The 12,439-nt window shown below is 35.2% G+C and overlaps 1 protein-coding gene across 2 annotated transcripts in view; it reads right to left on the reverse strand.

The window, feature by feature from the left end:
* DPP10 (dipeptidyl peptidase like 10) overlaps positions 1-12,439 on the reverse strand; it is a 646,930-nt gene that overhangs the window by 44,660 nt on the left and 589,831 nt on the right. For both annotated transcript variants that reach the window (XM_059166678.1, XM_059166679.1), the window contains exons 15-17: positions 12,196-12,243; positions 9,030-9,151; positions 8,485-8,532 (exon numbers count right to left, since the gene is read on the reverse strand). In XM_059166678.1, the coding sequence (XP_059022661.1) occupies positions 8,485-8,532; positions 9,030-9,151; positions 12,196-12,243 (218 nt within the window). The remainder of the gene's footprint in view (positions 1-8,484; positions 8,533-9,029; positions 9,152-12,195; positions 12,244-12,439) is intronic.

The raw sequence follows: 12,439 nt of genomic DNA on the forward strand, positions 1-12,439 counted from the left end.
TGTTGAATTACCCACGCATCCTGGTAGTAAAACCCACTTGATCATTTTTTTAATATATTGTTGGATTTGATTAGCTAGTATTTTGTTGAGGAGTTCTGCATCTATGGTCATTAGCGATGTTGGCCCGTAATTCTTTTTTTTTTTTTTTTTTTGTACTGTCTACCTAGTTTTGGTGTCAGGATAATGCTAGCCTCATGAAATGCTCACCTTATGGAATGAAGCTAGGCAGATATCCTTCCTCCTCTTTGTGTGTGTTTTTTGTTTTTTCGTTTTTTTCGGTTTGTTTTTGTTTGTTTGTTTTGTTTTTGTTTGTTTTGGTTTTAGAATAGTTTGAGAGAAATTTCTTTAAGCGTTCGGTACAATTCACCTGTAAAGCTGTCTGGTTCTGGACTTTTGTTTGGAGTTTTTTGATTAGTGATTCAGTTTCATTGATGGTTTTTGGTATGTTCAAATTTTCAATTTCTTCCTGATGCAGTTATGGGAGATTATATATTTCTAGGAATTCATGTATTTCCTCTAGGTTGTCCTATTTGGTGGCATGTAATCTTTAATATTCTCTCATAATCCTTTTTATATTTATGGTTATCATTTATTTCTCTTTCATTTCTGATTTTAAGTCCTCAGTGTATTTATTTGTTTATTGATTTATTGATTTTGATGAGTACTACTACAGCTTTATCAATTTTATCAGTCTTTTCAAAGAACTAGCTCCTGGGAAACTCTTTATATCACCTTTTAGTCTTAATGCTAGCCTCCCTGGATAGAGCATTTTTTCTGCAATTTTTTTTTTTTCCTTTCAACATTTGAATGCATTATGTCACTCCCCTCTGACCTGCAAAGCTTCTTGCTGAAAAATTAGGTAATAACCTTATGGGGTTTCTCTTGTATAGAACTGTTTTCTTTTCTCTTGTTGCTTTTAATATTCTCTTTATTGCTACTTTTTGCCATTTCAGTTAGTTTGTGTCTTGTTGTAGACCTTCTTGGATTTAGTTCAAAGGGGGCTGTCTGTGCCTCTTGATTCTGGATGTCTGTTTCCTTCCCTAGATTTGGGAAATTTTCATCTGTTCCTTCAGATAAATTTTCTGTACCATTTACTTTCTCTCTATTCCTGGGATACTTATAATGTGAATGCTGTTACATTTGATGTTAGGTTTGTTCTTGTTTGGTGTAACTTTTTTTTCTCACCTGCTTAATTTGATTGCTTTCAATTTCTCTGTCCTCTGGGTCAGTGATCCATTCTTCTTTCTATAGTTTACTGTTTATTCCAACTAGTGTATTTTTAATTCCATTTATTGAGTTCCTATCTGATTATATTTTTTTTTCCTTTGTTTTCTCTTTAAGTTTCTTAATGATGTCTTCTACTCTTTCTCAGGTCCAGTAAATATCTTTAAGGTTATTACTTTAAATTCTCTATTGCGTGTATTACTTGTGTCTATTTCAGTTAGGTCATTTGTTGTGATTTTGTTCTTTTCAAAGACCTACTTCCTTTTCTAATTTCTCATTTTGTCTAAATCTTTGTGTATGTTTCTGTATGCTAGGAAAGTCAGCTGTGTCTCCTGCCTTATGAAGGAGGTCCTACACTGCAGTGTCCCCACTTCCCCTGACACTTGAGGGGTGATTCCTGTGTGTGTTGTGCATGCCCGGCTGTTGTGGGTGAGTAGCTTTTTCCTTAAGTCTAGTCATCTGCAATGGCTCTCTTTGCCTGTTGAGGGCCGTGTTGGGGCTCTTTTCTGTTATTGGGCCATTCTCCAGCTGCCTTGGGCTTGAGTTGTGTCTGACCAACCATTTGCCAGAGATAACAGTAGCACCAAACTTCAGGATGCTTACCTGTTTTGTCCCCTGAGAAGCTTTTGTGCATGGGGACTGCAGTCAGACCAGCTCTCTGTCTCTTTCCCACTGCTGGGTCCACAGCTGGAATGGTGTGTGTGGTTATGTTCTCCCATTCCTGTGTCACTTAGGAGTGATTCTGGCCCCTGTTGGGGTTGCTTACACATTGCTAGGCTTGCAGCACCTCTTTGCAGGGTCTCTGGCTAAAAGCATTTTGGAGGGGTTGGCTCTGCTAAGGGCAAGGTCCACAAACTTGGGGGCGGGGACTAAATTTACTAGCATTAAGGCCTGCCTTGCTGGAGAGGGCAGATCTGAAGTGCAGGGGTGAGGGAGGTGCAGAACATGCACTGTTAGCAAGGAGCAAGTGTCTGAGCTTCTCTGATTCCTGTAGATGTCCCTGTGTTTGTGCTGGGAGGTGGGAGTAGGTAATGGTGCCTACCAGCTCCTTTGTTTCTGAAGAAGTCTCAAGATCCCTGCCCTTCAGTCACACTCATGAGATGAGTCACACTGATGCCCCAAACATTTTTCAAACTGCTGCTTCTGTGCTGTATCTCTGCAGGCTGTTTATTGTGCTGTCTCATTAAGGGTGGAGACTCAGTTTCCTCTTGCCCTCAGCCCTCCCAGAGCTGAGCCCACTGATTTTTATAGTTTAAGGTTTTTCATCCCATTGGTTGTAGTGGAAATTCAGCCCCTCTGGCTTTCAAAGCCAAATGTTTGGAGAGTCCACACAGGGAAGACAAATTCCCATGGATGAGAATGTTTCTCTCCCCTCTCCATTCCAGCAGCATCCCTCCTTCCTCCCCACAGACAGTCCCATGGATCCCTTTAGTTGTGCAGTTTGTTCTCCTGGTTTTCCTGTCATTTTCTGGGTTATTTACACTGATGTGAATGTTACCTAGCTGTACCCCTGAGATGCACTGTGCTTAGGGTTGTCTTATTCTGCTATCTTCTCTGGAATTCTTCCATCATCATTTTAAAGATTTTGCTCTGTTTGTCTTTCCTTTTCTTTCCTATTTATTTATTTATTTTCTGATAAGACCTTTGCAGTAATTCTTGACTACCATTTATATAATGTTTGGATATATAGAGGTCCTCTTATTTTTGGTGACTTATGGTTTAATTTGCTTTGTTTTTAAATTACCTTTTCTATTGGGATACATTTCACTTGAGGTTTTTGAGCAATTTTATATGTTTCATCTTACTTGTATTTGACCAAATATTGGATTTCATCAAATATTTCTTATGTGCCTCCCCTTCTGACTCTAAGTAAAAACATTGTATGTGTGTGTCTATGTGTATACACACACATATATATAGACTTGCATTAACTTAGGCTCTGTTCATTTCTTTTATTCCTTTTCTATTTCTGAAAGTTTCTATTGATAAAGTTTCAAGTTCACTGATCTTTTTCTATAGTGTCTAATTTACTTTGGTCTTTTCCAGTGGAATTTTTATTTCCAATACTAAAGTTCAAGTTCCTTTTAAAAATATTCCATTTATAGTCACACCATATTCATTCATTTCAAAATCATATTTATAATAGCTGGTTTATTGTATTTGTAGAAGGTGCCATCTCTCTCTTTTCTGAGTCTCTCTTTATTCACAGCAGCTTTTTTCCCAGTTATGAATCACATTTTCTTCCTCCCTTCCTTCCTCACTTCCTCACTTCCTCACACACCCAGTAATGTTTTACTGGATTTTGACCCATTGTGACTTAGAGTATTTTGTGGATTTTGTTCTGTTATTTTGGAAATTGTTGGATTTTGTTCCAATAAGGTATAGGCTATCTACAGGTCAGCTAAATCATTTTAAGACTTAAAAATATCTTATTTTGTGTAGGTTTGGGTGATTTCTGCTGTGTGGCTAGTGTAGCTCTATTACAAAGGCATGACTCTGGTGGGCTATCTCCTACACATTCCAGTATTCTGCCTGGTTGGAACTTTCAGCACATGCCAGCGCTCTTTAAGCTCTGTCCTTTGTCATTTACATGCTTAGCTAGGGGTTTTTTGCAGTAGACTCAGGGTGATTCCCTGAATCCCTATTAAGATTTCTCCTCCTCTCCAGTGTATTTGTCCATGTTTTCAACATTCCAAAAGCTTCAAACTTTCTGAACTCCAATGGCCATTCTCATTCTGACTCTGAGACTCTGACTCTGAGATACCATTACACTCTTCTTGGACTGTTCCTCATTGCACTGAAATTCCTAAAATGATTCTAGCCAGAAAGCCAGAGCAATTAAAACATTAATCTCAGTTGTCTCCCTTCTTCCAGGAATGAGAGTCCCATTTTGACTACTGTCACAATGCTTGAAAATTGGTTTTTTTTTTAATATATTTTATCCAGTTTTCTCCCCCTCACTTTCTGGCATCAGGCTGTTTCTACTTTCAGTTATTCCATGGCCAGATCACAAATTTATTTTTTTAATTATCAGTGGCTTATCACCGACAATCCACTGTTAAATCCAAACTCCTTAGCTTGCCCCTATCACCTATATCCTTTCCTTTTTTTTTTTTCTTAAATGTTTTTGTTCCAGCCACATGGGACAACCTTTATCTTGCAAGTTTAAATATTTCATGTCTTCTTTTTAGTACATTCACATTCTTTTGCCTTTCTACTAACTTGCTTTCTTGCAATTATGTCCACTTCTGTTAGAGAAATTACCATATTCTATTAGAACCATATAATATTCTCCTGCCATGTACTCTAAATTCTATATGTGATTTCAGGCATACCAAACCACATTTTTTGTAAATAAGTGTCATCCTCTACAATACAAATTTGGGAAATTAGATGTTGTCAGAGGTTTATTCTATCCCTAGTAAGAAGTTTCAGATTATCCAAATCCTGTATTTTCAAGGAACTAATCCTAAACATTTAGTTATAAAATTTAGAATGTGAATACCTAAACTCTGTATACTTTCATTAAAGACTCAGCATTTATAACCTAAGAACTATCATAAAAATGCAGGAAGCCACTGTCACCTGATATTTGCTAACTACAATGAACACAGTTTTTTGAAGAATAAATCTTAGTAAATTTTTACCTTTATACCTTTAATTACAGATCATCTTGTTGGCTGGCTTTTTTTTTTTTTTGAATAAATGAATAATTTGACTAACTGACAGTTGAACAAATGGATACAGCCAGAGGCACCAATCTGAGTATAATATACTAATAATTTCTCATGGTTTCTCTTAATTATCAAATGTCAGTGGCAAAAGATAAACCTAATTACATGTAAACTAATGACATGAATAGAGGGGCAGCTGAGAATTTTTACTTCTAAATCAAAGGCTACTCATTTATTCCTGGGGAAAAAAAGCAATCCATGGTCACAGGGAAGTAAGTTCTTTTTAAGCAAAGGAAATATAGTAAAGCCATTTTGAAAAATATTAAGAGCAGAGAGGTTTTTTTCCCATGATAAACTTGCAAAACATGTAATACACTTTTTTTTTTTTGGTGAAACAGTGTGAAGAGGAAGAAATGTTAAAGCACAGTTTTAAACATGGAAACAGAAAAGAGAAGAAAATGAAAACAAAACTGAGAAGAAATAAAGAGGAAAGAAACTAGAAGAGAGAAAAGAAGTAAAGGGGAGTGAGAACAAGGATAGGATGGAGAAAAAGGAAACAAAGCATATATGCAAAATTAAGGAGAAAGCAAATGGTAGTGATATGCGACAAATGGCCTTTGAAATATTAAAAGTAAAATTTTTCATATTTATACCTTGTCTCAACTCACTGAGCATTTTAATGAAGGGTTTCTTTTTCATTAAAAAAGTAATATATGGAAAAAAAGTAATACTTGTTCATTGTAGAACATAAGGCAAATACTCAAGAAGAACAAAAATCACCTGGAGGGCTGCTAGCCAAATGCAAGAATTTTAACATCTGTATTACTTTTTGAAAGTTTTAGATGCATTTTCAGTTTTGTTGGAGTGGCATAAACATTTGGACTCCTTAATCACTTGTAACTATAGCTTAAACTTTTTTTTTTAGATTCTACTTACTTGTTATTAACATACAATGTATTATTTGTTTTAGGGGTACAGGTCTGTGATTCATCAGTCTTACACAATTCACAGCACTCACCCTAGCACACACGCTCCCAAATGTCCATCACCCAGCCACCCCAACCCCCCACCCCCCTCCACTCTAGCAAGACTCAGTTTGTTTCCTGAAATTAAGAGTCTCTTATGGTTTGTCTCCCTCTTTGGTTTCATCTTGTTTCATTTTTTTCCTCTCATCCCCTGTGATCCTCTGCCTTGTTTCTCAAATTCCAAAGTTTTACTCTGCATTTCTTCAATAACTATTGGGTTTAAAGTTGTCCAGATTAAATATTTTCATTTTTCTTTTTTAAATTTCTTTTGTATATCCTATTCTACTTCATGTGGCCCCCAAATGTGTTCCAATTAATTCATTAACAAAGATTAATCCATAATTCATTAACCAGAAGATTTACTTGAACCTGAATGTCTTTCAAAAAAGAAAATTAAGCACCTGACCACTGCTCACTTCTGTTTTTCTGGATGCTGAGATGATGCTTATAAGTGGGAAAATTAGAAAATATTTCATTATTTGCAGCAGAAATTACTAGGAAACAATAGTAGAAAAAAGTTAATTAAAATCAGATTGGAATTTTTTTTTAAATTATTTTGGCATAATATGCAATATAACACAAATAGTTCCCATTTATTTAGTGCATCCTATGTTGCAAATAAATCTCATCTTCATTAAAAATTCATTTGCTAATTTGCCTACAAGGAAATTGATCCTATGAGATATTAACTTGTTTCACATCTCACAAAAGGTTTATAATGAACTCATTTTGTATACTATTTTTTAATATACTGATCTTTTAATCTATAAAATCCAACCTTCAGTTTTATCCAATATACTGTTTTATTGTTACTATTGCTTTTAATACTAAATACATTTAATTTGCTCACCACAACCTCTTTTAAGTTTTATACTGTTAAGTAGAAACTAAACAATGTACTCACCTATTTCCAACCACACAAAACCCCATTACAAATTTAGTACTTTTTTTTTTCTAGAACAGGAGGAAGTCTCCATATATTGGTATTTGAAGAGTATCAATGGTCTTACTCTGTTGTCTAAAAATAACATTGTCCTTCAACATTACAGTCTTATGCCTGCATCTTAGTTAAGTTTATACATCTAAGTAAAACTACTTAAATACAGGATGTGAAAGACAAAAAACAATAGAATAAGATGCCCTATAATGAGGGAAGGAAGCTGGAGGGAATCCATTTTAGAAAGGCTAGGTCTCTGTTTTTCTGCTAGGCCCCATTTCTATATTTTGCCTTTGAACAAGACAAAGAAATTATGTTCTCACTTCAAGAGGAAAGCAGGAAAGTGAATCATTCTCTGAGTTTTGTTCTAGGCCTCAAGCATGTAATGATCTCTAAGAAGAGCTGGATCTAAAACGTGTTCCAGGAAATTTGCTTCCAACAAACTTCTGCTGACACTGGCATCAATACCTTCTACCTTTGATGATTCATGAAATAACATCTGTTACTCACCTGTTACCAACTTTAATTGGGCCTACCCTGGATTCCTAAAGGAACACACACCTAGATCCTTTTCTAAAATAAATCTCTGATCCCAAGCACTGATGAGACTCATTCTCCTTTCTAAGTCTCCTAGACACTCTGTCTGCTATTCTTAAACTCTGTTTTCACTTTCTCCAACTCACATTTGATTTCTATCCTTTGTGAAGCCAAGGACCCTCTTGGCTGATCCTGCAGGAACCCCTCCTCCTACCTTCATCAATTACAAATCCTATTTTGGAGTCAGACTACTTCTCATGATTCCTGGCTCTGCTACCTATTAGTATTAATTAAGCAAGTTATTTAACTTCCCTGTGACTCAGTTTCCTCTTCTTTAAAAGAGGATAATAAAATTAACTATGTCGGTGGTGTTCTGAGTTCATAAATACAAGCCTAATTTATTAGATCGTGGTAGCCTAATGTAAATCATTAGAGCATAAGAGTACTGATTGAATAAAATTGAAAAAAGCCAAAGAAACATAGGAAGAAAAGAAGGCAAGAAGCAATCTGGCTATTCATTTTTATGATTACCTCAACCCTGTATTTACTTACGTACTCTACTATAATTTCATAAACACACTGACCATATTTTACTAGCAGTGTCCACCCAAACTTCATAGATGATGAATAGTTAAATACATAAAAGAATAAATGAATACATAAAACTAGGAAGCCCTGGATATCTGGAACAAATAGGATAGAGAACACATAACATACTTTTCATATTTTTCCCAAAAGTACACAAAAAGCATTGGAGGAATAATCTACATGAGGCCAAGGAAAAAAATGAGCCAGAACAGTAAGAGGCCCGTAGGCTGAAGTGTACCTAAATGAGCCTCATCAACCAGTCCTCCTTCAGATTAGGTAACAGTAGACACCCTGTTCCAGGCATGTGTGATCCAATTGTGGCTGTTAACACGGCTCAAATCACTTGCTCAAACAGTCAAACTGATGGTATCTACACATCCTGCTCCATGGTGGAAACTCCTTTGAAAAAGGTTTTGTAAGAATATGACATTGAGAATAAGTAATACCTAAGACCAATGACCCCCATGACTATCCCACATTTTCATGTTTGTGTACTTACTTGCTGGGTTTTCCATGCTGTGTAGACTGACCACTGGGACACCTGGGCCTGGATTTTAAAAACATGTATAAAAAAATATGTATAAATATTTTAAATACATCTAAGTAATCATTATTGGAAAGGCTACATGAAAGAATTATTTTTTTTCCAAATTGAAGCATTTCATAGTTAAAACAATGAAACAGAAACCAGATAACTGGGCAATTAAATTTCTATAGATCCTAAATCTCTTAACAACCAAGCCATTATTTTCAAAAATTTTTTCTAAAGACTAGATAAATTAGTTTAGCAGGACTTTGCTAATGTAAATATGTTTATTCACTTTTTTAAAACATTTGCTCTCAAACAGCCTTTCTTGATCAGGAATAAATGTTGACTCCCAATTTTATTTTCTAAATGAAGATACAATGCATAGCTTGTAAATTCATAATTTATAATTTAGTGAATACATAAATTTAGAATATCAAATCATATAGCTAGAGAAAAGTTACTCATGATAGTAATAGATACTGATCAAATAAATTTCATCAGAAATCATGTGTTACCTTTACAGAGCAGTAAGAAATGTTGATTCATAGGACTGAAACTGGCATCAAAATATGTACATTGTTCTTTCATAAAATTACATGAAATGCATTGACGATTCAGCAGTCCTTCAGTAGATGCACTGGGGAAAGAAAAAGAAAATTAGAAACGGTACTATTCCAGGTACTTGAATGTGTGGCATCAATATTTAAGGATTAACATAAACTGTGGAGCTCCAGCATTACTTACATTGCAGTTCCCTGTAAATGATGACTTACTGTATAAATGCAAAGTCCATTTCCATTACTAATGTTAAGACATACACATTTTTCTTCTCTATAATAAAATCATGTATGCCTAGATATTTATAAAGTGTATGTATGTATGCATGTCTATAAATAAACTGATTTCCACAGGACTCAATGTAATTTATTCTTACCTGCCTTTTCTCTACAGATATTCCTTTAAAAACTTGTAAAAGGAATTGCCCACAGAAACTAGCATAAACTCACCATCGGTAAATATTAGTTGAAAGAGCCAATACATGTTTTCACAAGCTATGCAAAGAATCAACCTCACAGTAGAATTAGGTATCCGTGTCAAATTTTTCCCACTAAACAGATGCACTGAAAACACTTGCCTTAAATACTTGCACTGAAATTTTTGGTAAAGGAAAGTAATTTTTGTATGATAATATAGTATTAATGATATACATATTTTGAGACCTCAGGGAAGTAGTTAAAGAGAAAATCAATCATTTATTTTACATAGATTCTTAAGATTAGAGTGTTTGAGATATTTACTTAGGGTTAAATTTCCTATATAGAATCATTTATTTTATAAATAAAGATGAACTGTAAATTATGCCAACAGATGAAAATACTGGTGAAGCTGTGTTTTAAGCTGTTTCTTAAGCTTAAGACAAAATATTCTCAATTTCATTTGGAAATGAAATAGGATTTTGGCTATATATTTGTAAATGAACCTTAGTCATTTTGATGTGCAGTAAGCTGCATACATGGGGCTGGGAACAGGTGTATTGACACAGGCAACAGAAGCACAAGAAGCAATTGAGGATCAATGTGAAGTATAGTTCATAAACTCAAAATTTCACATTTGAAACATTCTGAGCTCATTATAACCCCAAATCTTCCTTCATCGGTCAAGGCAATTAAACACATTAACCAGTTTCACCTTTATGATAATTTACAAGGTAGTCATACCTGATTATTTTCTCTTTAAAATTGCTATGTGTGTGTATATACCCTCACACACACACACACACACACCATAGCATTTGTCATTTTAATCATTTTTAAGTATATAGGTCAATATCATTAATTCTCTTCAGTGTTTTGTAACCATCTCCACAGAGAGGATAAGAATGCATGCCAGTTGTCCCTAGCTACTTACATACCTTCATATAATTTTTCAGATCCAAGCTCCCCAGAGATTTGTTGGTCGTTTCTCATTAGATTATGAAATTACTGAAATAAATGCCCATTTTGGGACAAAATTCTAAACTGTCTTTGGCTGCAGTTGTGATTCTGCAGAAAGGATCTCATCCCATAAATTTAGTCAACCAGTCATTATTTTTATGACCTGGACAAGACAATGATTGAGTTTTCTGGGTTAAACATTAACATTATCTAACAGTCAAGCCAACTGGCATTTGCTGAGCTATTTAAGGGGAAATTTATTGGTACTACATTTTCTTTCTAACAGCCTACTCCACTAGTACAGTTCATAGCTAGGCTGACTATTCTGCCTCAGTCACTAGAAAGTAAAGACAAGCACAGAAATCTAAGAAGTCATTTTAATTCAGATCACATTTGGGGCTAATAAAGGGAAGGGAGATTGAGATAGTTCCATTGGTTGAAAATGGCCAAGTCTAAGCTTCTGTCACTTTTCTTTTAAGTTTCATAATATAAGAGAAATAAAACTTTGATGAAGTGGTTTCAGGACCTTAAAAAAATGGCTCAGGTCTACCAGTACCAACCAGAGTATATGTTTCAAGACAGGCTTCAGGTCACCAAAAAGAAAAAAAAAAAAAAAGTAATCAGTACTTTAATCAAAAACTCTAAACCGAAACTAGAATTAGTCTCTTTAAATAAAAAGCTTTTTTTCCTTTTCTCATAGTCTGAGAATATGGGTTCTGGACTCTAAGAGAAAAAACAAACAAAATACACCCAAAAAATGAACACAGAAATTACATACTGGGAGAGGTGATAAAAAATGAGATGTTTGTTTCAGATGAAAGCAATTTATGCATAAGTAAGTGTATGTGGTGAATTAAAGGGAGTTTAGGGTGTTTTAAACACGCATTTTTACTTTCAGAGGAAAGTCTAGGCTACTGGGTAGGAATCAGTGGTGACACTTCTTCAAACATGATGAATTTCTACTGAGAATATGCCTTGGCAGTTTTGACACTTTAAAAATGGATCTGTGAAATGGAAATCAGAAAGTGTATGTAAAGTCTAGAATTAATAAGTTGCTTGCCAGACAAAAATAAAAGTAATTCTTGTGAGGTCCTGGTGAAAGCTTTCCAAGTGAAGAAACATTTTAATACTAAATAGGTATGACCTTAAGTACGTTTTATGAATACAACTTTCCATCTGGGAAAATTGGGCAGATGAAAACATTTCCCATCTACTGCTTTCTTTAAGCAATGAGCATTCCTGGCTTCAGTGACAATCTTACTAAGTTTTATACACTATGGGGGAGGGGAGGAGAAACACTTTCTCTTGATCTACTCTTCTAATGGTTCACAGTGGTTTTATTTTGTTTGGGGGCAAATTACCAGTGTACAATATCAATGCACTGAAAATTGAAAATGAGCCTTAGCCATAGAAAAGTCCACTGAGGAAAATATGTAAATGCCTATGATGTGTGTAGAGAGAGATGTGTGTAGAGATGATGTGTGTTGAGAGAAGCAAGCCTTAAAACAGTAACACAAAAATGGTATTTTGAGACTGCAAGCAGGTGAGGAAAAAAAGAAGGAACAGCTAGATGGTCTTCAGGTCCAACCCTTCAGGCTCACAAAGGTTCAGAGCTGAGAGACTGGACCAAGAGTGTGAGGTTTCATCATGTCAAAAAGAAGCTTCAATTTTTCCATCCTATCATAAAGCTGTGTAGATGGCCATTGAGAAATCAACCTGTTCAGGGCAGTCCTCGCACCTTGCTTACCTGTACAGCTGCCTCCCTCTGGGAGAAGACTCTGTGCTCAGAAAGTAACTGCCCAGGAAAGAAAACAACAAAAACATCAGGCACAGATCAATTTTTGCCAGGCTGAGTTTTCACTTGAATTTTCAAACTGTCAAAGAACAGGCAAGAGCTGTTCTATTATTCAACCACAGAACTTGGGTCCATTTGGGAAACACAGCTTTTTTTCTCAAAATATCATCATATCACACTTTTCCGTGACCTCTGT

The sequence above is a fragment of the Mustela lutreola genome, chromosome 3 (genome assembly GCF_030435805.1).
Source record: "Mustela lutreola isolate mMusLut2 chromosome 3, mMusLut2.pri, whole genome shotgun sequence".
NCBI lineage: Eukaryota > Metazoa > Chordata > Mammalia > Carnivora > Mustelidae > Mustela > Mustela lutreola.